The 27,768-nt window shown below is 35.6% G+C and overlaps 1 protein-coding gene across 2 annotated transcripts; it reads right to left on the bottom strand.

The window, feature by feature from the left end:
* Positions 1-1,546: 1,546 nt before the first annotated feature.
* apold1b (apolipoprotein L domain containing 1b) lies at positions 1,547-26,011 on the bottom strand. 2 transcript variants are annotated; one of them, XM_055156418.1, is made up of 27 exons: positions 25,740-26,011; positions 24,701-24,782; positions 23,005-23,061; positions 21,914-21,979; positions 21,335-21,403; positions 19,390-19,455; positions 18,838-18,897; positions 18,231-18,290; positions 17,522-17,596; positions 17,375-17,434; positions 16,576-16,632; positions 16,427-16,486; positions 16,155-16,232; positions 15,876-15,932; positions 15,407-15,457; positions 14,655-14,717; positions 13,107-13,163; positions 12,931-13,002; positions 11,422-11,490; positions 11,279-11,332; positions 10,551-10,586; positions 4,477-4,548; positions 3,939-3,978; positions 3,824-3,869; positions 3,055-3,469; positions 2,200-2,358; positions 1,547-2,091 (listed from the first exon to the last, which is right to left on the bottom strand). In XM_055156418.1, the coding sequence occupies exons 2-27, from the start codon at positions 24,779-24,781 to the stop codon at positions 1,771-1,773; spliced, it is 2,301 nt and encodes a 766-aa protein (XP_055012393.1). In that variant the 5' UTR covers position 24,782; positions 25,740-26,011; the 3' UTR covers positions 1,547-1,770. The 2 variants fall into 2 exon arrangements, with proteins under 2 accessions (XP_055012393.1, XP_020780557.2); XM_020924898.2 differs by lacking the exon at positions 15,407-15,457.
* Positions 26,012-27,768: the final 1,757 nt, after the last annotated feature.

Here is a 27,768-nt window from a genome sequence, read left to right on the forward strand (position 1 = left end):
CACACCATAACACTGAAGCAAATTCCTAGTTTGCAAATTGTGTTCAATGACAAAAAAAAAAATCCTATTCTAAATATAGTGTGTGATTGGAGAAACAGAAGGCACAGATCGGCAGCGTCACCTTCAGTTTCACCCAGGGCAGCTGTAGCTACACAACAACAGTCTGTAAAATGAATGTGAGTAATGACGTCAGCACAGTGCTATAAAGTGTCTTGTCAAGCCTGTAAAGGTCAAAAATGGAAGTCCTAGTTATGTGGTTAAAACTGGCTGGATTTGTACAGCAGATAAAAGGAATTATGACAAGGGAATCCTGTTTTTAAACAGCTCAGAAGAGGCAAGAGTCAATCCGTGTATCATTCGTTCATTCATTTTTCAATATAAAGCCAAAAATAAGAAAACAAATAAAACAACTGTTTTCTTCTTTATTTGTCTCCAAAACCAAAATGAAAAAACAGATAATGATTTGTTTTAGTTTTTTTTTTTTTTTTTCTCGATTTTGTGTTTAAATGAATTATGAAAAAAATGGATGGATAAATGGATAACGGCCGTTTCCTGTTTATGTGACTTAAACTGAAATGCCAGACTGAACTGGGACCAGACCGGAACCAGACCGCGACTGAAAACACTTAGTCCTGGTTCAGTCCTGGTTCAGTCAGGCATCACAGTTTAACTCACGTAAACAGGAAACGGCTGTTATCAGTTTTTTTTTCATTGTTCATTTAAACAAAAAATCAAAAACTGAATAGTGAAGACATTTTTTTTTTTCTTTTCATTTTCTTATTTTTGAATTTATTTATTTATTTTGAAAAACGAATGAACGAAGGATACCCGGATTAGAGTCGTGTAGCTCTTTCTGTTATCTGATTCATGTCCATGTCCATGTTATTTATTTTATTTTGTGTTTGTTTTTCTGTGCAGCACTGTGGAAACGTTACAGTGAAAATGTGCTATATAAATATTGCCTTCCTCATTCAATAAGGACACAGCTTCCAGTATCAATATTTAATTACACAATATAACATGTTTAAACTTACTACATTAAACTGTACTGAGACTACACTACTTTAGTTGTAGCCTGTTAATCAGTCTACTGTGTCTTAGCCTAACAAAATGTATTAGTCGACTCATTTTATTTAGACTCCAAGGATTTATACGGGACAATAGCAGAAAGGAAAAGTTGGTGAGTGAGAGCGTTAGTCGGCAATATAATGGATAATCTAAATACATTGTTCCCTGGTACATTTTGCTGCATGAATAGTTTGCTGAATAGATTTTGTATTAACCCCTGTGTAAATATGGATTTACTATATACAGGACAACAGCAGAAAGCAAAAGTTGAAGATTTTGAGCTATCTTTAAATACATACTGTACGTTGCTTCGTGGTACCTTTGTCTGCATGAATAGTTGGTTTTGCATTTACTCCCCTGCAGGTGTCGACTTGTGAGTGCTTTGGGTCAAATAAAAAGAGTCATGTTAATTGAATGGAAATCTCACTCTCATGTTTTGGCCATTTTCTTCCTCGTTTGAAAGAAATACAATCAATACTTGAAGAAATAAAGCTTTACTGTAGACACTATCTATAATAATGACATTTAAATAGTATTACTAAATAAAATAACTTCATCTTTATTCATTACAATAAATATTTAAAAGAAGCTAATAAAAAGTCAGTGATCAAATATCTAAAAGTGCTAGATGCTAAAAGTTTCTTCAGTGTTTTCTACAAAAAAAAAAAAAACTTAGGTCATATCTTGTTTTGTTTTTTGGCTTCATTCTTCAAGTTCGATAAGTTTTTTCAGATCTGATTTTAACAACTCTTCATCCTCTTCCTCCTCTATCTCCACCTCAATCCCATCCATAGTCTTCTGTAAGTCTTCTTTGATCCGGTTCAGCTCCAGTAGTCCACTTTGGAGGTCTTTGCACACTTCTCGGATTTTGACGGCGAAGTCCGTCTTGGCTCCTTGCTTGAGCTCAATTGAGTCTTTGGCTAAGAAGAAGACGTCCAGAGCGAGGAAGAGTCCGGACATGACCCCAGTGGTGACGCTCATCACCTGGGCAGCTTTAGCGGCTCCTCCTGCTACGCTTAGAACCTGCACAGTGAAAAAAACAAGGGTGGGTGAAATGTGTTGCTTAAGGAAACAATGACATAACTCAATCCTCCGACATGGCTGTGCTCTAACCATATTTTTAAAAACTACCTGCACGGTGTTGATGAGGCTCTCGGTGTTGATGACCAGAGCTTTGCCTGCGCGCCCGCCCTCCTTCATCACATGCTTCACATTTTGGTTCAGGTGTTTCTTGGAGATAGCCTCGGCATATTGTTCGAAATTCCACTCCTCCAGGGTCTCCATACCCTCCTGTGGGTCGGATAAGCCCACAGCAAATGTTAAAGACGTACTGTGCTTTTGTCTACTGTATACTTAGAATCTATGACACCCATGGATCATTATATTATACTGTAATTTGAACATTTAAAATAGTAACATTGATCTAAAACAACGTTGTAATGCTGACTTTCGCTTTACAAAATTGTGGTGTCCAGTGGGAGCAGACGTCAATTTTTGTTTCATTTGTATGAAAGCACCGCAGAACACCGCAGCTGGACCAGGTGCAGTCTGAGCAAAACGTTAAGCTGCATATAGAAGACACATACATATCTTTCTCATCCTCAGTACATGGACAGGCCTCATAGGTAGTGAGAGTTAAAATAAGACAACCCAAATGTGAAACTGTAAGGCTCATTCTGCTTCTTGACTGTATCTCAAATGAAAACAACCAAGTTGCCAATCAAGTTTTTGTAATCAAGAATAAAAACAAACATTACAATGGTTAACAGCAAAGTCAACATTTGATTCCCTTGCTGTGTTTCCAGGTATAAGATAAGGAATTCTAGAAAATTAGAAATACAAATCTTTGTGTAAGTGTTTGAGATGAAAAATATGTATTTGATTGTGTTGGCTACTACCTTTCCCAGGCTTTTCTTTTATAAGAACAGAAATGGTTTATTTATTTGACTTTTACCTTACTTTTAAACATAACCGTTGTGTCTTTACCTGTACAAAGTCCAAGCACTCCTTGATGTCCTTGATCTCATCCTGATAGTCCTGGATCATCTTCTCCACTTTCTTGCGGTCAGTTTTGGAGTGGACTGTGTCTGTGATATTGGCTGAAGCTGAAGCAATCCCCCCCGCTGTGGCCACTCCGATCCCCACGGCGGTCACTATGAGCGAGGTCCCGGCGGTGAAGGGAGCCAGGATGAGCCCAGTGATGGTTGTGATTGAACCCGCCACACTGGCCACACCCCCACCCACGCTCGCCGTCACAGTCTTCTTATGGAAACTGTCAGCAGCATCGGCCATAGACAGGAGCTCCAGGATCTTCTGTTGCAGAGAGCCACCGCGTTTGTTAAAGAGACGCACGAAGAGGCGAGCAGCCATGAACACACGATCAGCCGCTTGTTCCACCACACTGTGAGAAAACACCAGCATAAAGTAAGATACACACTACCAGTTAAAAGTTTAAACACAATTTATGTTTCCTCTTTATTTTCATGATTATTTACATTGTAGATTCATACTGAAGACATTAAATCTATCAATGGACAAATATGCAATGTAGCAAATGAAAAATGAATAATAACTCAAAACTTGTTTAAGATTTTTCTGTATCTGGAAATGCTGCCCTCCACCCATGGGCCCTCATTAATGTAACACAAGTTTCTACTTTTAATTCTGTTTAACAGATTAACGAATATATTTGACTGACTGTACCAAGCAAGAGGAGATCGCAAACCAAACCTACAGGTGTCATATAGTCACTTACTCTTCAGCCTCTGCATCTTGTTTCGACTCGTTCCACTCATTCCAACCTAAAAACGACAAATCATTAGCTCCAAATGTCTGTTTAAAAATATTTCATGATTTCAAATGTGACCTACCCTCCACTGTGTTCCACCAGGACAGGAGCCCATCTTCATCCTGGAATCAAAGACAGAATTAAAGACAGAATTAAAGACAGATAAGGCAACCAAAAAAACATTACACCATTCTCATTGTACATGTTACAGATTTGATAATCCTGGAATTCTATAAAATAATGAGAATAATGATTCATTTCTACTTTGTCTGGTTCTTTCAGACATTATATCCCTAGGCTTTTAAAAATATCCACCCTTTGCTTTGAACCCTGGCATTTCTCAAGTGTGACATGGCACAGCTGTGAAGTGAAAACCATTTTAGGAGACTTCATCATAAAGATCATTGACAGAAGGCAAATGGTTTGTAGCGCTGTCCATAAAGCAAGGGATGGATACATTGAAAACTTAATATATAAACAAATATTAAGTTGCATTATTTGAATATGTTTTGTCTTGGCTGGATATTTCCACATTTCTTGCCTCATATATTTGGTGTTGTCACTAATGTATAAAGCAGTAAACAAGAAGTAAACTTTCTTTTCTTTTTTTTTAAACCTACATCCAGAGGATCTAGGGCTGTTTCTTCACTGTTGACATCTGCAAACTCCAGAGTCTCAATCTGCACTGCCTCCTGAAATGGAAAAACACTTTACAGTTAAAATGCTCTAAACATTAATTTACTTAAAAAGTATACTTAAAGGTACACTGTGTTACTTTTCTGGTACGGTGGTTTTATTGCTTAAAATAGCTAGAAAAACACTCATTCTGACTGTGAGCAGGGATGCCTCTCCACAGATGTGACCTGTAACTTGGTCTGGTGTGGACTCCATGAACAGTGTTGGGTAGTAACGGATTACATGTACCGCCGTTATGTAATTAGAGTACAAATTATGAGTAACTGTATTCAGTTACAGTTACTGTTTCAATGAGTGGTAATTGCATTACAGTTACTTTGCTGAAATAAGTGGATTACAAGGCAGTATTTTCCCGTTTTCACATTTTGTGCTACATCCCATTTATTTATTTATTTTTTATTTTGGTAATTCCACTCATTGCCGGAAACCCAAACAGAACGCGCGCAATAAGAGCGACGTAAACATCATGTTAACGTTGGCGGCATCAGTCACACAATGGACGAGGTCGAAGAGCCAGTAGAACAGAGGCAGCAGTGCACAGGTAAAAACGCATTGGTGTCTTGGAAATTCTTCTCCCGACATGAAATATAAAAAAAATTACAAATATAACATCGCCTACAAGTTAAATGTCAAACCGGAGCTACTGGCACTGGTGAAAACAAACTGCATAGACCCATGATAACTGGACTACTGTCCTATAATGACCTGCCACATGAGGGGACACACACACAAACACACACAAACACACACCTTCGTCATCGTCATCAACCTGAGAACGCGCGGACCACCGTCATCCTCCCGTGCGCCGCGTGTGGAACGTGTTTTCTCGCGTACGCTGCGTAGACCGCGCTTCCTCCTGTGAGCCTCTAAACCAAAACTAACACCAAGACTTAAACCAGGACTAACCCAGTCCATGTCTAAACCAGAACTAAACCAGGACTAAACCAGGTCTAAAATCAGGACTAAACTGGGACTAAACCAGGTCTAAAATCAGGACTAAACCAGGACTAAAACCAGGTCAAAACAATATGATACCTAACAGTAGGTTGGACATAATTTAAGGTAATCTCATATAAAAATAATTTCTCTATCAATAATATTTTTAAAAGATTGGACTTTTTATTCTCTTTTAGCAGACAAAACAAAACACCTTATGTTAAGATTCTGGTCTTTGCTTCTCTACAGTAAACAGTGTCTTATTCATGGAGACTTGAGCTCAACAGACAATTTGAAGAGAACAAACAAGAATTTTTAGGATGTGGTCAATACATTCATGTCGTTTTAAAAGGCATGACAATATCAAGTAATCCAGAGTAATCAGATTACGTTACTCACTTTAAGTAATTTAATGGATTACATTACAAACTACATTTTGGGATATGTAATCTGTAATCTGTAGGGGATTACATTTTTAAAGTAACCTTCCCAACACTGTATATGAAGATAGAAAAGTTTAATGCCAGACTGTGAAACATTCCAGACAAAGCAATAACATCTCCAGGGAGAAAAGCAATTGACAGTCCCTACACCAGAAAAGTTACACAATGCACCTTTAAAATTTGAATCTTAACCAAAAAATGTGGCATATTGGTAAACCAGGAAGTTCACAAACCATACAGTCCAAAGAAAAAAAAGCACAAGAATCATATTGCTGAATATATCAGGCAAAGCAATAACATCTCCGTGAAGACATCAGAGATTAAATGGTGGATTCAACACCATAAACCAGTTACATAGTGCACCTAGTTTGATACCAAGTTTAGGATGCGTTCACATTTGCACGACTAAGATGGAACTACACCCTGAACTCAAACTGGACTAGAACATGTGTGAACCCTTAGTTATCCCAGTTACAAATCTAATCCAGTGTTCTAATCACTTCATTTCAGACATGTATGACTACGTGCCACAGATGAAGACCAGAATAAGGAAGGCAAAGCATTTCCCATATCTGAGATCAACAACTATTTCAAATGAGACCTTTCACATAAAACATGAGGTTGTATAAGGCCAGAGAAGACACTGGACAGACTGGTTTAAACATGTAAAGCCAGTGAAAGCAATGAACTCAAAGGATCGTCTCAGAGAACACTAATGTAGCCAGTTCTTATTCTATATGGCAGAGATGTCACAATATCAAATTTTTGTGTTACAAGTATACAAATTTAGAAGTATACAGTTTATAATGTGAGCTCAACGAGGTATAAAAACATGTACCCTACTTGATATCAGTGTTACTTCAGTTATGTAGCAATTCTGTAGCTGTGATGGTCGGAAAACGAATGAAAATAGAAAAGAAGTAGTAGTAGAGAATAGTAAGTAGTAGCCATAGTAATCATTGTAATAGTAGTAGTAAGAGCAGTAAGACATAGTGGTAGCAAAAATAGTCACGATGGTAATATTGAGAAAACGTCTTGCCTTTATTTTACTTTATTTTAGGGCTGTAGGCCTTAAGTCGTTTAGTCGTTTATTGGTTGATGGTGTCTCAGTCAACCAAAATTTGTATTTGTAAACTAATCATTATATTTAGCTATATAAATATAATATAAGGATTTCTATGGGTCAACAGCAAAAAGGAGAAGTTAGTGAAGATTAAATTTATGATTCACAGAAGCAAAAGGAGCAAAAGCATAATTTGCAACACTAATGTAGCCTCACACTTTTTGCCTTACCTAGAAAATTCCAGACTCAACACATACAAAGAGAAATCATTCTGGATTTCCAGGCAAGGGAAAAACACAGTGTCCTGGTAACTGGAAGAAACACTGAACTTGACAATCAGACATGTGAGCATAAAATGGACTAATCTGTATGTGTTTAAACATTTTAATAAGTCTCTGTCTTGTTGAGAGATTGTGATTTTTTTTTTTTGTCTATTGTCTTTCATTTGTGTACCGTGTGTGTTTATAGTGGGTTCTCTCATTTGACTAAGATGACTGCATTTTGTATTTGTTAGAGAAATGCTTAAGTTGCAATAAAGTTATTAAAATGTACATAAGCTAGCAATGGAAACTTCTGCATTACCTATATGTGTTAAAGTGTTTTGAAACCATGAAATTATGTTGTGCTATGTCTGCATTGTATATCACCGTCTGTGCAAACAGAGAAGTGCAAAAGGTCACTGTAACAGTCTAGGTGCAGATGTACGGGGAACTGAAAGTCCTTGAACCTGTGTTCTAAGAAAGTGAGATATGAGGCGGGAGATGGTGGTGGGGGGAAGTGGAAACTGTCGCAAAGTTGTGTAACTATGTATGTGTTTTTAATAAAAGGGTTGTGCCGAGGTCATACGGGGGGAGACTGCTCAATCCAGCCATAGTAAGCGGTTGGAGTGTGAAGGCTCACACGTTGACCCCGTGCGCACGTAAAACTTTGACAAAGTCTCGAGCACTGATTTTTCTGACCAAGGTGATCTAATCCACAGTCAGCTGGAGGTTACTGGAGATTGATACTGTTTAATTCTACACTGTTTGTGTATTATTTTCTGACAGTATTCCACTGAGCCGTCATGTCATCGACCTGCCAACTCTGGAACAATTACATGATGTACTATCTGAACATGTTAATTAATATGCACTATCCCATACTTACTAAATATAAACAATTACAGGAAAAAAAATTACTTTGCCAGAATCAGAGATTGCAAATCCAACCAGGAAACCCCAAACTATTTAAACAATTCAATAATAGGCCATATATTCCTGTAGCTATCTGAAGCACATGATAGGTTTAAAAATAGAACAGTCTGAGGCCACAAGACGAGCTTGACCTGTTGCCAAAATGAAACTGTGCCAAATATCTCCGCGTTTACGGCACGGAAAAGAATTTGAGATTTCTAAGATAATCGGACATGTGGGCGCAGTCTGGTTTAAAAAAAACAAACTACGGATTACGAACTAAACTTATTATAAACGAGGGTGGTACTTGGTATTTACTTGATTAACAAAATACATTGTACTTTTCAAAGTACATTTCTAGCAGCATACTTTTACTCCTACTTGAGTAACTTATTTTGTCAGTGTAACAATACTCTTGAGTAAAAGTGGTTACTCTTCCCACTGTGAGTAAGTCTACAAATGACAAAAGTTACATGTTGACAATATGAAGTCATCTGAACATTTGTGTTTCTTGCACCGATCCTTTAGATAATGTAGTTTTTCTCATTTGTGTGACTATTTGTGTGAAAATGTTCTGTATTTGCTGCTCCCTCCTGCTGAAAGGATACTTTAATATCCTTTGCAATTATCAAAGGATATTAAAGTATCCCATCAGCAGGAGGGAGCAGCTTTAGATCTGACCTAGGATCATGGCCAGGAGTACTACCTGGAGGAGTAGCCTCAACTTGTTATTTTATAGTACTTTTCCTATATATAGTGTTATTTGGCTTGTACTGTACTGTATTTTTTTGCTTGTGTGTTATACTTTGGTAAGCTCAAATTTGTTTGTTCTTTAATGTGTTACATAAATTAACTTGAATAGAACTGAATGCTCATGTACAGGAATTAAAGTGGTCTTTCCTCCAGACCCCGCTCGGTGTAACTGCTCATCACAGTAAAGGCGCTGTACCTGAATTGTCTTAAAAAAGAGGAAGACAACTTCTGAGCATCATAATTACTCACCGTGATGAGTTTATCATAACTTTCCGAGACCAGTGTGGCGTTTTCCCGTGAGATTAAAGCAAACAACAAGTTGCATGCTGACTCGCATTTCCTGATTAATGGAAAAATAAAACTCCAGACAGTACACAGTGGACATATTTTGATCTCAAGAGCTGTTTATATAATATAGCTGTACTTTCAAGACATATTTTGCCCAAACAAAGGGGAAAAGAATAAAGTACATGACCTCTCATTTTGAATCCTAACCACTCTGCCACTGTGTTCTTCTGAAATTTGTTCTTGGGTCAAATGATTACCTCACATGACTGACTCAGTTGTTTATCTATGTACTTTTTGTCGACATACTTGGAAATAATGAATGTGCAAAGCGGTTAGCATGTGAACTGTTCCATTTCAGATTCACCCTCAGATGCACTGGAAACGTTTTTTTTTCAATACAACTAGTCTTTAAATGTCTTTTTTAACCAGTTTTTAACAGCTTCTGAACAGGTTTTGTCTGGGTGACTTTAAAACATCCTGAGGAACCTTTACCTAGAAGAGGCCCATATTACACTATTTGTGATGTATGTTAGAATGTCGTTTCCTCATCAAAAACATACATGGAGTTTTGGTTTGTTTCGTTCACACATGTTTAACACAAATTCTACATATTTCTATTTAGGCGTATTGAGTTCTTCTCTTCGTCATGTGTTAATACAGGAAGTGCTCCACTGTGTTGTAAACTCAATACACCTTCACTAGAATCACTTGTAAAATCTGAGCCCTGGAATTGCCAATAACTACTCAACTAAAAGTAAAAAGCACCTGTTAATTTCAAAACTACCGCATCATGACATCACAAGGTGGAACAGAGCATTTTGAGCTTTGGAAATATAAATCAGCCTAATAATAAAGTATTACTCAAACATGTTTTGTTGTTTTGTTTTGTTTCATTTCATTCACACATAACAAAACACAATAACATTATAATATGGCATTTTGTGTAATATAGGACCTTTTAAAATGGGGAAGTGAGTGGCTAAGAATTCTGTGGTAGAATATTTGTTGTTTAAATGTCAGATTGCAAATTTGTTGACCTATTTTATGGTAAATATCTCTGTAATTACTTGGACCTATCCACATCAAATTAAAACTTATCAGTAACACGAGCTATTTATTACAATGAGGAAGCATTAGTCTGTCAAAAAGCTGTCATTGTCAGCATCGTCACTGGAATCAACAAGTCTGTTTTTTTCCAGCAAAAAATACATATAGTTCAACATTTATATATATACATTTTTTTTGTTTTTATTTAATGTACTTATTTATTTTTACCCATAGATTTATATAGGCCCCTGTCCTCCATGTGAAATATATTTTTAGAACCACTCAATTGTACAAACCTGTGTCTGGGCCTGTACTTCTGATGCAGCAGAATTCTGAAATGAGTCAAAATAAAAACTTTACACATTCGGACAAACACTGAAACAGCCACATATTAAAATTAAATAATGATTAATCAACTACTACTGAAATATGCGTTGACCATTTTCCTTATCCTAAATCATTATCTGGACTATACAGACTCAAAATCGCATGCTTATTTGTTATTTTGTTTGAAATTGAAAAAACAATTCATCAAAAAGTTTAAAGGGGCTATTAAATCAAAATGCCATAACTAGCAATTTGGGATTTTTATGAATAATACTTTTGTAATTCTCCAAAAGCCTTAACCCCACCTTTATCTGGCTGCATCAAAATCATCTCAAGTAGCTTTAGAATATAACAGTTTGATAAGTAGATGTTACAAGTTAAAATGGATTGATTGATTTATTTTTTGATTGATTGAAAAGGAGATAGAAAAGAAGATGGCGACATACTTACAAAACCATCATAGTAGACTGTATTAAGTCCAAGGTAAACACTTTCACTATCAGAAATCATTTTTGAACTTATCTTTAATTAATTTTAAAACACCAACAGCAAAACAAGACCAGAAAATTGAATTCTGTTAAGTTTTGTCCAGTTGACCGAACTGAATTCTCTTTTACTTATGGACCATTGTGAAATATAACAATTAAAAGCTGAAAAAATTTGTTGAGTAGAATATAGCACTAACTATAAGAATTACCTGTGCTCCTGAGCCAAACAAACCAGTGGGCAGTATCCTCTTTAGGCGGAACGTCTGGAGAAGGAAAAAGAAGATTTATTTATTTATTTATTTATGACTGACTAAAGTAAAGAAATGTTATAGCACTTTGTAACAGTACTCACCATAGTCCTCTTCTTTCTTGGCTGCTCTGGTTGAACCTCGGTGCTGACTGCATCTGTGTACCAAATGGACTATAGAAGCACAACAAAGTTCATCAGTGATACAAGCCATGTTATAAAACCATGTAAATCTACAGTTTTCATATCAGTGCATTTGGAACGAGTGATGACCGTGACCTGTTTGTTTCCATGGAAATATTGTTCTATGCTCAGTTTTGGCACAAAACTTGGAATCTATGTATCTCCATCCATTAACTTTTTATTTCCATAACCATACAGCTGACGTGCCCCCCTCCAATAAGTTAGACACTGTAGCTTTTTTTCTTTTCTTAAATTAATGAGATTCATGGTCCTTAACAAATTTAAAAGGTACATTTGTCATGTATTTTCTTGTATCCCAGTTGTTAAACATCACTACATTTGAGAAATTACAACTTTTAAGATATGTCTTGAATATAATGTTCTCTTGGACATTTAAAATTTGCTCAAAAAACTAAATATCTCCCTGTGAATACGGTTGCGTCTCCACAGATCTGATCTGTAATGTCGCTTATAGTTAGAGATAGATGGGTTTAATCTTTGCCGTGGAACATTCTAGACAAAGCAACAGTATCTCCATGAAGACAAGAAGGTGACAAATCCCTCCACCAGAAAAGCTGCGCCATTGCACCTTTAAGTTCACTCTAAAATAAACTGAAATCAAAAAATTGTATAGCATAAAATGACACTTTAAACAACAAAGCACCTGTCAAAAATGTCTGTGTCTTTGTATTTTGGAATTTAGTATATTGACATAGGTGGAGGGATTCCTGTTTTAGAGCTGCGTCCTGTAATAATTGGTGTAAAACTATAATCAATATTTCCCACCTGTAACTAAACCACCACACACACATGAAAACCTGTCATATGCACTTGACATTTTATGATATCTTTCTGACTGGAAGCAAAGCAAAACCTGTTGTTCAGAAAGTTCCAGATGCCCTCATGGAGATTTTTGTTTTTGTTACTTGTTTGTTGGCTGAGAATATTTTCGTTCGTGCCATAAATTTTTCTGATTATCTTTGTACTGCCACATTTGCGCCATTACCTTTCAATCTGATAAGTCCTTTTGCAGCATTAAAACACGCACAGACATTAGCAACAAGAGAGAGTAAAATCACAAAAAAACAAACAAAACAAAATTATTCGCAAAATCAGATAAGCATCATTTGTGTTAGTTTAAAAAGTCATGTTTCACCCTTTTTACAGTAATGTTTTCAAAAGCCAAATGCATTTTACTGCTATCAAAATATGATTCATCCTTCCTTGTTAAAATCCATTAATCATCACTAGCACTGATAATATTTGAAGATGGAAAGAAAAAATACACTACATAAATACTTTTTGACAAACAGAGATGAGTTTTTACAGTAGAACTCTTCAAATATGTGTTGGATTTTCACAAAGTTGTCATGAAAACTTTAATTTACAAATGAAGGCAGTTGCATAAATAAAAATAAAAAGATGTCTTACGTGAGGTTGAATCGTCTCGTCATTTAAACTTTCACAACTTGAAGAGGAGGAGCTTTCGAGACCCTGAGCAGCCTAAAAAAAACCCAAGTGCAATTAGATTCAGTTTAAAATGTTTAAATTTGATTAAAAATGTCATTGTGTATTACCTATTCATGGAGAGTATTCATGTAAAGTACCTGTGTTTTTGCAGACAGTCGTTTTGGAGCAGAATCAGTTTGACACTCACTGGGCACCTGTGAAATAGTGGTGAAATCACAAATGAACACAGTTTAATGTAGTAATCATGGGTTTCAGACTGTTTGAGACTATTCAAAAAGGTAGATTTTTGCCCATATGCAGCTAACTGAAACAGCTAATCAAGTAAATATATAATATAAGAAGCCTTAAATAGGTCTTCAGTGTTGTTGCACCTATCCAGAGTTTTCATTTCCATTGCCAATATTGATACTTTTAATGTGAATGGTTTGATGATTATTTATTTGAATGATTTGAGTATCTTTCTTAATCTGTAAAGCACTTCGAATTACTTTGTGTATGGGAATGAGCTTTACAAATAAACTTGCCTTGAAAAACACTTTCTATTCTAAATAAAGTGCGTTTTATGATCACTGTGGTGTCTGCATCAGTATTGAGTATCAAGTCTATTTCTTAGTATCGAAATGTTTGAAATGTTCGTGTCGTGATAACACTAATTCAGCCGTGGGTAAATAAGGACATGTGGTCAGTCTGAACCTGGTGCACGGACACAGTCTGGTGAACACTATTAATCACAAGTTGCTGTGTGGATTGTTTCTTTTCTTTTTACTTTCTCAAAATAGAACACCTGGTTTGCTCTTCTCATGAAATGAAAGAGAAAAGAAACTTGATCTCCAGACAAGAAACAAAGAAACACTGCTTAACTATGTAAAAAAAAAAAAAAAGAAAAATCTAAGTGCGTCATTCAGTTTAAACTCTATACAACTTTTTTGTTTGGGAATCAACTACTTATTTGTCTCAATGGAGATGTTACCACTAGGCCTGAAAGTTCCACAGTATGGCATTAAATCTTACTATCTTGCATTCATTCAAATATCTTGTTCATTACTAAAACATATCTTGAAAACTTTTAATTCATATTAGTAGGACCTAAGTTGCTCGGGCCTATAACCTGTAACATGCTCGTCTCCATGGAGATAAATAAATTTAACACAAATTTTTTTTTTTAAATAAACACATTTCATTGTGTCTTTTTACAAATGAATGTATGGACAGATTTGTTTTAAATTAAACTAAAAGGAAGACAACGAACATAACAATAACATAATAATTTAGGGGACTGGGAAAATATTTAAGGAAATAAAATAATAATATATACTTTTTTGTTTTAGTTTTACACCACACTGCGTAACATTCCAGACAAAGCGATAACATTATCATCCACACATGTTTAAGACACAAACCCTGCTTATTTAGGATTCCATATGGCAGACCTTTCACCAGAAGAGTAAAACTTTAAAACAGCTATATTAAAATTATATTTTATAAACTATATGTGTGTGTATTGTGTAATATATACATTCATACACATGTATATAATCTTTTTCCTCTGAGTGTATGCTTTCATGTACATGGTGGTAATAGAGGTTTGGTAGTCATTAACACAATTACCCAAACAATGGACGTTGTGAGTACGCCAAATCCTTACTCAAATATAAATGCATTAGCTGCATTGTATTGTATTGTACCTGAGAGGAGGAGGACTTAAACGGGTTGACCTTCTGCATCATGCCTTTAAATACCCCCTGGTTCTACAATAAAGCACAAACAATAGAGAACACTCAGAGTGCATTATGAGTACAATGGAAGCTATTAATGACGCTGGAGTGAAAAGGGAAATGCCAAAATGAGATATTAAAGGAATCTCTGGCTCGACCTAGTGGCATGACTGATAACAAAAATATAACGCAAAATGTGCTGAATCATAGTAGTCAATGTAGTAGTTTTTAAATAGTAGTAGTAGTAGTAGTAGTAGTAGTAGTAGTAGTAGTAGTAGTAGTAGTAGTGCAGTAGTAGTGCATAATAAAAGGTCCTGTATTACACAAATTGACTCTTTTGAGCTTTAGGACATGTTACAAAGCTGTTACCTCATCAAAAACAGACCTATAGTTATATTTTGTTTCAAACAACAGTTTGAGCAATCCTTTATTATTAGTCTGTCTACATCTCCAAAGCTCACAATGCTCTGTTCCACCTTGTGATGTCATGCAGTGGTAGTTTTAAAGTTAACAGCTACCTTTTACCTTAGTTGCCCCTAATAAAGTAGACACTTACATAACATTAAAGAAAGACATAATGGAACAATAAATGCTCATAAGTTCTCACAGACTTGGTTTTAGTCATCCACTGTTTAAGTGCAGTTTAAAGTGGACAGTGAGTAACATGTCAGTAATGTAGTAGTACTGGTAGTAGTAGTTAGGAGTAGCAAATAAACACATACTTGCTGATTGGGCCGCGGCGGGAGCACTGGATTTTGGTTATTTATGGAAATCTATTACCATAGAGATAGAAAAAATATATATTTGAAGATTTTATATGTACTGCCTTGCTATGTTTTAATCACAGTTAATCTTGAAATTGTGTGAAAAAGATGCCTACAAATATAATGTGCTGTTATTTATTACCATTACAAGTACAACAGTCATCCCAGACTATTGGCACAATTTGATTCTGTAGTAATATGCAACTTAGTCAAAAAACAACAACTCTTGTATAAACTACTTTAAAAGTTAGAAGACTTTGTTGTCATTTGGCGTCATCTGGTGGTCACATGGCATATTACAATTTCAGTAAAATCAATTTTCAGGCAGTCAAAGAGTGCACATAAATACATAGGAAAAACATGAACTGTTTTTGAGCTTTAACTCACCAATAATAAAAGTACTAAAAGATGAGGTAAAGTACAGTACCTGTTGTTCTGGTCGAGGTGGCAGGTCTGGAGTCTTTGCATTCTCATCAGTGGAAATCTAAGAATCAAATAACATTTAAATACTTTTTTTTTCCAGTCAAATTGTCAACCGAGTATGCATAAAGAAAAGGTTACAACATTTGTATGCAAATGTATTTAGGTGACAAAAATAATTTTAATTGAAGAAAATACAGTGTATAATATAGATTAATTCAAAGTCAAATCTTTGTAAGACTAATCATTTATTTCTTATATTTTTGTAATCAAAATCATAAATTACTTTTTTGTCTGGCAGGTTGTTGTTCTCAGTTAGGCTTCCTTCACTGCCCGAGAGGTCACTGTGAACGAGCTTTGGGTCCTATAATGAATAGATAAAAACACATAATAAAATGCATTAAAACAGGTTTATCAAATACATCACCATTTTAAGACACATATGTACACATACAGGGGGAAAAGAGGCGTTTTTTTCAAATGGTTGTTAAGTAAATGTAATTGTGTAAATTTAACTCACTACTGCCCTCTTCTGGCATAGAATAAGACTACATGTACCTTTGGCTGTGACTTGAATGGGTTGACTTTCTGAATCATGCCTGAAAACACTCGTGGATTCTACAGACAAAAGATATTTAAGATGTTACAAAAAAGTGCTAAATTAAAAAAAAAAAATTATTCAAACTAAAAGTACAGGTTAGACATACCTGTTTGGTTTGAGGAATGTTAGTCGCTTGTGATTCTGTTGAATCATTCTTTGGTGCCTGGACAAAGAGAAATATAGAAAATTTTAATTAATTGTTCTGTTTAGTATTTTTTGGTACGTCTAAACTCTTTCAACCTCTTAAAAAGGTTCTGTTTTGCTCAAAATAGACTCTTGTGAGAGTTATTATTAGTCTGTCTACATCTCCGAAGCTCCAAATCCGTAAAATGTGATGTCCTACATTGGCAGTTTTAATGCTAACGGCTACCTTTTACCTTTTGTTCAGTAGAGATAAGCAATTTTAGGTCTGAAATCATCCAAACGATTCTAGTGAAGGTGTATTGAGTTTAAAAACACAATGCAGCACAATGAGTATTACCACATGGCATCACAAGGTGGAGGGTTTGTTGTTTGAGAGAGAACTCAGCCTAAATATGCAGGGTTTGTGTGATAAACATGTGTCAAATGAAACAAAACACAACTCCAGGGATGTCTGTGATGAGGAAACAACATTATAACACATATGGGCCCTTTAAAAAAAAAAAAAATAAAAAAAAAAAAGGTCCCAACAAAACTAATTTCTTCTCTCACTCACTGACTGATTACTACACACCAATTTCAAGTTAGTGTTTTATTACAGTCACCATTTCAAAATAATGAATATTTTTCTTGTGTTTTTGCAGTATTAAGTACTCCATACACTCTGTCCTGAAGTGTGAAATGTCTGCATGTGCTAGTCAGAGCTGGAACCCTCTGGTTGGGAAGCAAATGATCTACCACTAAGACTTGTTGTCATGTCGTACCTGTGAGGAGGACTTGAATGGATTGACCTTCTGCATCATCCCAGACATGACTCCTGGATTCTACAGCAGCGGTAACAGAAAAACATAAAACTTCACAGAGAAACTCTACTTTATTTATAGGTCAGTATAATACAAGATTTTTTTTACCTGTTTGGCAGTTTGAGGCTCATTCTCACTCTCTGGAGTTTCAACATTGTCACTTGTCATGTCATTCTTTGTATTCTTGTTGCATGAAAAACATACATTTCAACATTAACTATTTTTTGGCTCATTTTAAAAATTCATTCAAGCTCATTTTACAATATTTTCTGATCAATATTATAATGTTGTTTCCTCATTACAAACATACCTGGTGTTGTGTTATGTTTCATTCACACATCCTGCATATTTAGGTAAAGTTCACACTCCACCTTGTAATGTCATCAAGCAATACACAATGTGCTCAACTGTGTTTTTAAACTCCATAAACAGTCACTAGAATCCCTTAACTAATTTCACCACTGGAATTGCCAATCTCCACTGAACTAAAGGTAAAAGGTAAAACTTGCAAACTACCACTTCATGACATCACAAGGTGGAAGAGCACTTGGAGTTCAGGAGAAGTAGACAGACTAATAATAAAAAGGTTAAATCAAACCTGTGTAAGAACTTCAGGTATGTTTTAAATGAGTTAACTACATTCTAACATGCCTCATTTTAGAGTAATATTTGACCTTTAAATTCCCCTAAGAAGTTAAACGTATAATCAGCATAAAATATTAATTGGTTAATATTTCAAATATTTTAACTGAAATTATTAACTTTTAGAAAAATATCTGACTTATGTGAGAAAGATTTTCCTGAGTGTAGTTTGTACCTGTGTTGTCGTCTTGAATGGATTGACTTTCTGAATCACACCTTTAAACGCACCAGGGTTCTGAAATCAAAACATAAAAAAAATAATGTGGCGAAAGTGGAGCTATACATCTTAAAAGGTGCACTGTGGAACTTTTCTGGTGGCAACTTGTTTGAACACATGGAGATGTTTTGCATTGCCTAGGACCTCCCATAGTTTGGCATTAATTCTTAATATGACCTGTAACTTGGCCTGATTGTCTGTCTACATGAAAATGCTGTGTGGAACAATGTAAGTAAAGCAATAACATCTTATACATCTCATCTCCATCGAGACAAGCAGGAGACGGACCCTGCACCAGAAATGTTGCATAGTACAGCTTTAACTATGAGATCATAACCATTCTCATCATGTATTGTAAATGTAGAAATTGTTGAAAATTAGATCGTGGTTTGGTAAAATTGTTCCTGATATTTAAAAGCTCTCAGACAAATTTTAAAATATTAAAAAGAAGCAGTGGGACAAAGCAAGAACATCTCCATGGAGACCAGCAGGTGGCAGACCGTCCACCAGAGAAGTACACAGAGCAGCTTTAACAGTTGCACATGTATAAAGAAAAGGGTCTGACCTGGTTGACGTCCACTGATTTTTCCTGGTCCAAACTCTCAGAGGACGGAGCTTTAGAAACCTGTAAAAACACAACATGAAGACGACCTGGGCCCATACAAAACCATTGTGCACTTTAATGTAGGGCTGCACAGTACAATAAAGATGCTATTCAAACAACTATGTTGCAATGCAATAACAATATTATTGCAAAATACATTTACACAGAATTCCCTTGGTTAAATTTTATGGAAAAAATTCTTACTTGCTAGTCTTTGATTTCTTTAGTTTTATTGCAGTTTTGTTTATAAAATATGCTCTATTAAGAGTCTAAAAGGAGGCTGGTTTGAAAATAACAGTTTCACAGAGATTAGAAAAAAAGTGAATTAAGATTTAAGAAAAATTATAACTAAAATGTATTTTTCATTTTACTTTCAAAAACAGTACATATCAATGTCAATGTAGTATTTGTATGTATGTATTTTTTTGGCCGCATCGATTATTGTGTCAGCCAATACTGTGGTATAGATATGTTTGTAATAAAGTGTGTAGCTGTGAGAGTACAGTGTTTTACCTGTGACTGTGACGTGGACTTAAAGGGATTCACCTTATGCATCACTCCTCGAAAACCTCCTGGATTCTGCAAAAAGTCATATATTGTAAACACAGCAATTCATAATAATTACTAATTAATACTTACCACGACTCACTACTACTACTACTACTACTACTACTACTAACTCCAACTCCTACAGGATTACTCAAACATGTGTGAATGAAGCAAGCTAGCTATCAAACTAGCAAGTGGGAAACCTGACGCTCACAACGTATCATCCATAAACCTGCATGTTTAGGTCTGAAAATGATTACTTTAAACTCTAAATACACATAATAGCCTATGTGTGTCAAAATCATGTCCCAAAATATTCATAAAGAATTTATAAATTATGCAATATATTTTTATACTTTTTTTTTAATTTTTATATCCCTCTCGCCACCACGGGGTGCTGCAGCACCTCCAGCACCCTCGCTTCCTGCAGCCCCGCCTGTAACTGTCTGTCATTTCTGTCATGTGAAGTCCTGCTCAGTGACATAGATAAAAACCAGTTAAACTTGTCCAACCAAAACCACATGAATGCACTTCATGTTTGGGAGTGGTATGAACCTTATATTATTTTTTTACTTTTGAAATTTTCCATGCAAGTAGCTGTGACGGTTATGGCCTGATTTCTGTTGGTATTTGCGTGATCTTGGTCAAGTCCTGGACTTAGTTGGGAACCCAGATATTTAAGGAGACAATACCAGTCAAAAGTTTGGACACACCCTGTCATTCAATGTTTTTTTTTTTTTACTACTTTCTACATTGTTTTGGATACAGAGTGATATGAAATATACGGAATAAGAAAATAAATAAATTAATAACTAAATATTTTTTGACAAAGCAAAAAGTGGGTACTTTGAGGACGTGAATAAAAATATATAAAGTGTAGTCCCATTTTAGACCTAGTACTGGAGTAGACCTGGTTTAGCTCTTGTGGTACTTGCAACGTAATATTTTACTTACTTGATGTGAATAATTATTGTTTAATTAAATGACTAGTCAAATTTGTCTATGTGAATTACACTATCAGTTAAAGGTTTAAACACTAACTTTTTTTTTTCTAAGTAAGTAAGTAAGATATCTGGAATTATGTAACAAAGTTAAATATCTCTCATTTTTTAAAATATTTTTTACATTCAAATCCTTAAAGTAGTCACCCATTTGCTTTGCCGAAAAATACTTTTTTTCTTTACTACATACTTCCATACATCTTCCTTTATATATTTGATGTCTTCTTATATATACCTGTCGAAAGTAGTACAAATAAAAAAGAAAAAAAAAGAAAACATTGAATGGGAGGGTGTGTCCAAATTTATGACTGGAAGCATATAAATTTCAAATCAAACATTCAGTTTGTATTCCCTGTTCTCTTTGCACACACTCATGTTAGAGGCACGTCAGCATCCACCTCACTGGGATTAACATGTTATGCAAACCACATACAAAGTCTATTACATGGCCTGTCCCAGTGAGCCTTCTCACGATATTTTACCACCCCACCAATCCTAAACAATGATAACAATACAAGAACTGGATTTTTTCTATTACACTGGTTTATATAGGATTAATAGTTGAAGTAAATAAAAGTAGCACTGTGTATCTTTTCTAGTGGAGGGTCCGTCACCTGCTTGCCTTAAAGTAGATGTTGCTTTGATTGGAATGTACCAGAATAAAGCATTACACTTGTCTGTCTACACTGAGTCAAGCAGGGGACAATTTAAGGATTAGATCAGTGGAAAGGCAAGCCCACTCACAGTAAGAATTATATCTTTGTGTAATTTATTAATGCCATACTGTGAAACTTTCCACACAATAACAACATATCCAAAGAGACAAGCAGATAGCTGAACCCCACCTGTAAAGTTCCATAGCACATCTTTAAAGTTTGATCCATCATATTCAATAAATTCGTTTTTACCGGTGCTGAGGGTCCAGTGCAGTTTTCCAGTGACTCAGAAGAAGGAGCTTTGCAGACGCCAGAAGGAGGCTAAAACAAAATTAAACATATTAAAGTAAATACTGAAATTAATCACAATCAAAATCGCAATTTGGACACATTTAGCAACTCTCAAAGTCTGCTATTTTAGAAGTATCATAATTTCCTCCCAGAAGAACAAAATATCCTTCTTACTCTGCATAAAAACTGCTAACCCTGAAGTTCAGACCTGCACAAACATGTCCTGAAATGTCATTAGTTTGTCAGTTCATATTTCAATCTTTTTGTTAATTCTTCTGGAAGTGTTTGAATGTGACCTTTGATCCGAATGCTGTTATTAAAACATAAATCGCAAATCTAATTTCAATGCTTGTCAGAAAAAAGCTGTACAAAGAAGTGGATTAAGAGAGTGTGACATCACCTATAGCGTTCGGCTCCAGTCACATGAAGCTCATCGAGGCTAGCAGTTATAGGAGTGAATTTGGAGCCAATTCCCTATTAGGAACAGGAATTGACTTGCGTATAAATAGTGAAATAACAACACCAAAACCACAGAATTACCTGAGCTGATGAAGACTTGAATGGGTTAACTTTCTGCATCACTCCCATCACTCCACTCCTCTGTGTCTGTATTAGAAACAAAACAGAAAAATACATTTCAACAAACAAAAATATTAAAATAAAAAGATCTAATCATTGTAAAGCACTGTGTTGAAGGGCCCATATTATGCCATTTTATGATCTATGTTATAATGTTGTTCTCTCATCACAAATATACCTGGAGCACACACACCTTCACAAGAATCATAAGGATAGTTTGTGCCCTGGATTTAGCTATCTCTACTGAACAAAAGGTAAAAGGATGTTGTCAACTTGTAAACTCCTGAAATCAATTTATGACATCACAAGTTGGAATGGAGCATTTTGAGCTTTGGAGACGTAGACAAATAATAAATGGTTACTCAAACATGTGTGAATGAAACAAAACACAACTCCAGGTATGTTTTATTACATACAATCATTATAAAATGGCTTAAATGAGTCAAGTTTCTGTAATAGGACTTTTAAGGCATACACTTAGTCGCTGATGTGTTTAGTGGCCTGTGGCTGTTATGTCTGCTGTACATCTCCACCTTAAAACCACAGGCCACTCCTTTGAAGATAATGAGGTACAGATCTTAGCCAGAGAAATGAACTGGTTTGAGAGGGGAGTTAAAGAGAATATTTTTGTTAGGAAAACAATCCATCTTTGATCAGAAATGGAGGGCTCAGACATCATCTGTCTCCCATTTACAACTCCATCCTCAGACCTAAACAAAGAAAAGAATAGGGATAGCCAGGTCAGGCCCAGAGGTGTGAAAGCTCCATCATGGGCTTGAATGAATATGTTAATATGACCCCACACTCAGTGCAGTTCAATAGGCCTAGCTAACAAACAGAAGCTGTAATCAAGTAGGTGTGTTGGTTTCAGAGTAGTTTCAGTGTAGTTAGCTCCTCCCTGCAGGCAAATATAAGGCAGTGTCCAACAGCATCTGACCAGAACTGAAGAAGCAGCTTGGATGAGATGCGGAACGTTTTCGACCAAAATTAATTTCTGTCCAATACAAAAAATATATATTTTTCCTTTGCCATTTAGTAGCTGACTGACTCACCTGTTCAGTTGCGGTGTCTTGTTTGTGTATGCTGTGGGTGACGGGGTTCTCCAGGTCCTACAGAAAAGAAAAATATATATATATAAATAAAGCTATAGGCCACATGATTTTTAACACAAAAGGAAGAAGTAGGTATTCACAGCCAATCAACTTGATCATAGCGCTCAAAAACTGTTGACACAAGACTAGTTTTCACATGCATGCATTTTTGCAAGCTTTCACACTGGAAATGTCATGAATGTTATCAAATTTTAGTGTTATGATTACTGTGAGAAACAACACCACGATTTAAAGGGCTCATATTACTCTATTTTATGTTATAATGTTGTTTCATCATGACAAACATATCTGGGGTTGTGGTTTGTTTCATTCACACGTTTCACACACGAATCCTGCATATTTAGGCAGAGTTCTTTTTTCAAACAGGAAACACTTTTTTCTACCTTGTGATGCCATGGGGTAATACAGGAAGTGCTCCACTGCGTTTTCCATACACCTTCATGATAATCATTTGAATAATTTCAGACTTGGAATTATCAGTCTCTACTGAGCTAAAGGTTAAAGGTAGTTCTTAACTTCAAAACTATCACTACATGACATCACAAGGTGGAACAGAGCATTTTGGGCTTTGGAGATGTAGACAGACTAATAATAAAGGATTATTCAAACATGTGTGAATGAAACAAAACACAACTCTAGGTATGGTGAGGTAACAACATTATAACATGGTGAAACCAAAGTATTATTTAATTCCTGTTATCTAGGGTGAACATAGTTCCATTTGTGAAAACCCGGACACCTTACCAGGAGTGGGGGGTGGGGCCTCGACACTGAGCTACTCTCACCTCGCAACCTGTGCACATGGCCTCCCACTTGTCCCGACCGGGATGGAAAACGTAGAATTTCTTGTACAAGTCATTGCTAAATGCGCATTTGCGTTTCGGCATGTTGCAGATTGATTGTCTGTTTGTGTCTGATCGCTCCTTCTGAGTGCAGAGAGCTACAAGAGCCGCTCAATTTAATGGCCCCAATGAACTGTAATGAAAACCCAGACATTTCCATCACTAAAAAAAAAAAAAACTCGGACGCCTGGGACAGAACGCAAAAAACTGACATGTCCTGGGAGAAACAGTCATTTGGTCACTCTATGTTATCTAACCTGTTTATGAAATTAGACTTTCTGAATAAATAAATAAATAAAGGTGTACTTCTGGAATGCAGATTCAAGGAAAATGACTTAATTTTGCTTCTAAAATTGTCACAATTATAATTATTTTGGTCTTATTGTGACCTGAATAATCACGATTACTGATTGACCTAACAGTCTTAAAGGTGCACTGTGTAACTTTTTAGTTAGGGGTCTGTAACCTGCTTGTTTCTATGGATATGTCACTGCTCTGCCAGGAATGTTCCACACTATGACATTAAACAGCTTTACCTTATTCAATTACAGGATGCTCAGAAATACCTAGAAAACAGGCATTCTGACTGTGAGAGGAGCTTCCTCTCCACAGAGCTGACCTGTAACTTGGTCTGGTTTGGTCACCATGAAGATAGACAGGTTTAATACCATACCGTGAAACATTAAAGACAAAGCAATAACATCTCCATGCACCTTTAAGATCCCTTAATAATTAGATGCAGACATTTAGTGCTGGATGGATCTATATTTTGAAACTTATAGAAAAATACTGACCTGTGGAGTGGGCCGAGGAGGAACCTCTGGGGTCTGAGCTGAGGCTCGAGCTGGGGCCCGTTCCCTCCTAAACATGTTCATCCTAAAAACAAAAAATTAACTGACCCTCTGATGGATTTGAATAGGGTTTTCACAGTAACAGATTTTGAAATACAATATATTGCTGAAGAAAACATAAATAATAAATGCTAAAAAATATATATATATGCAGACACAATATCTTTAAAGTGTAATTATCCACAAAAAATATTCTAAATGTATAATATGGTTAAAAAACAATAAATACATAATACAATTAAATACTTATGTACTTAGCTGTATCTATAATAAGTCATCCAAGTTGTTTATTCCACCCATACTACTCAAATCTTTCCGTAGTACAGAAAAATGGTTTCCCTTTCAACATTTCAAGTAAAGCAAGTTCATTTTATTTTAAATTTAAAGATCTGATAATTTAAATAAATAAAATCTTCCACGTAGCCTACTATAAACGTACAGGCATATCAGTGTTGTTGTCACGTGACTGATTTGGGTCAACCCACGTGGACATAAGTCAAAATGTCCTAACCATAATACTCTATTCTACAGAGCTAGAGTGTAAAATAACACACACATAATATAAACTAGAACATGAACTACAACTGCATTACTGTTATTCAAACGTAAAACACATACTCATTGCTTTTACGTGCAGACTACTTGTTTTGGATGAGAATAGATCTGATTGTAGAAGTTAAATCGTAAAAAACAATTTCATGAAAGGTAATTACATAAAATAAAGAGAGCCGAATTGTAATATATTAGTCAAATAGTGATCATCTTTGCATAAATGAACAAACGTCCTCAGTAAGCTACTTTAAACAGCCGATCAACGTTTAATACTCTAAAATAGACACGCAGTCCGGCGAATCAACAAGCGGACGTCACTTTACGTTGTTTGCGGTGAAGCTATTCCAAGGACAAAACACTGCTTTGTTCAAGAGTATAGTTCAGGAATGTACAGTACAAAACTAGCGGAATCAGCATGAATGGGGCTTACCTTTATGTCGAGTCAAAACAAGCTCAAAATATAGGGAAAAAAAAACAACTCCAAAAAGCAGATGCGTGCCACGGTCTTTCTCTCGCCCTTCACTGAGCTTTTTCTGCCCGCATTGGAAACTTTCTAACTGAGAAAGGAGGAAAACTGGTTCGTCCAAATCTCGAGGCGGACCCTGTGTGAGTTGTGTTACTGAGTGAGCCTAAAGAAAGCTCATGTTACGGGACGTTTATTCAGGATGGACAAAAGGAGCCACGTATGAAACCAAACCAAAAACCCAGGAGCACACAGTGTTTAGATCAAAGTGATAAAAGCACCTGGAGCTCCAGGGGGCGTGGACACGTGAAGGTCACGTGCTGTGCTTCCATAAGCATGTTCAAGATCACGGGAAGAGATGTGATCTGAGCAGACCAGACGTGGTACAATATTGAAATAGGGTAGGCTACACAATTAAAAGTACTGTTCAAAATATGATTACCCAAGTAGAAGTAGGCTACGAAGTAGTACTCCTAGAAAAAGTTAAAAGTAAAAAGTACATGTGGAATCTTAGTAGGCTACTACCCCAAGTAGCCTGATTAGGCATATAGGCCTTACTAAACTGTCTGGGCGAAAAATCTGATTTATGATTTAAAGTGAATAGGTCCTTACCTAAAAAACTGTTAAATCCACAGTAACGTATTAGACTAAAATACACAATAAAATGAAATGATGCACTTTTTGTTTGTTTTTTGTTGGCCATAAGTAGCCTATCATATCCATTTCCATAGAGAATTTAACTTTGTACTTCTGTGAAAACAAATCATGCAGGCCATGTTCCACCTCCAGGAAGACATACTGTGCCTTTAGATAAAAGATAGACCTCAAGTATTAGAATAACTAAACCATATTTGAAGGAGTGGTGCACAAAACCACAAATGCTTAAATAATTTCCTGTCGTCAACATCAAGTTGTTGTCACTTGTAGAGTTACTCACAGTGGGAGTAACAAAAACATTTACTCAAATAAGAAATAGGCAATGACAAATATAGCAAAAATTCTATTCGTTTTTTTAGTCAAAAAAGGGGGAGGGGGCATAAGTTATGTTAAATGGAGAAGATTACACCCAGGTTGCTCAATAATTGATCTCAAGAGCTTTGTTGACATAACGTTCTATTCACAGAGACTTCCCATAAAGCTTATGGGCAAACACTCCATAATTACAATAACAGATCACTCTTCTGCTAATATGTTCAACTTCCTATATTTTATTTCCTTTATGTTTAACTGTTGTTTAGGATGAGGTCAGTATAAAATAAAATTCTAAAGGTTTATGTCTACAAGTAATGTTACTGTTTTATTTGGTCAAGGCTTTTAAATAGGTGAAAACAATTATTAATTTGTTCTCATTCAGAATAAGCAAAAAAGCGTCTTCCTCACTTCAACCAGAAGAGGGCAGTAAAGATAGGAAAACCGTCCAACTGACCTTTTTATTTTTTATTTTTTAGTAGTACTGTAAAAATAAGCTTCAAATAAGTTGACATTTTAAAATAATTTTTTACTATGATGACAGAACAAAAATGCAGTGTTATTAAATTGAAAGGCTTGGGTTATTTAGACCAGCGTTTCCCAAACTTTTTTCTGGGGATCCTTATTATATTAAAAGTCACAAACCTTCGTGACCCAAGTCAATTGACATTATTCCTATATCACAAAATAAAGGTGGATTTGACCATTATTGAACATTAATGAGAATATTTCATTGTTGACTGAGTGATCTTGTCTCCCTGAACAATTAGTATTACTCAAGTTTTAAACAATGAAACAGCAATTGAACCAGCAATAAAAGGATCTATAAGTCACCTATTTGGACATTAAATGTAGCCCATTTCTTTTTCTTTTCAACATTCAGTTGAACCAGCAATATTGGAACAAAATAGTCAATAAAATAATTACAAAAAGATTATACAAAACATGGCTTAACATTTCAACATGTGTCAGAAGTGTATATTGCAGACCTACATGCATATCATGACACAGCGACCAAAAAATCAGA

The sequence above is a fragment of the Boleophthalmus pectinirostris genome, unplaced genomic scaffold (assembly GCF_026225935.1).
Source record: "Boleophthalmus pectinirostris isolate CB_2022bp ecotype Guang Dong unplaced genomic scaffold, ASM2622593v1 HiC_scaffold_20, whole genome shotgun sequence".
Lineage (NCBI taxonomy): Eukaryota > Metazoa > Chordata > Actinopteri > Gobiiformes > Gobiidae > Boleophthalmus > Boleophthalmus pectinirostris.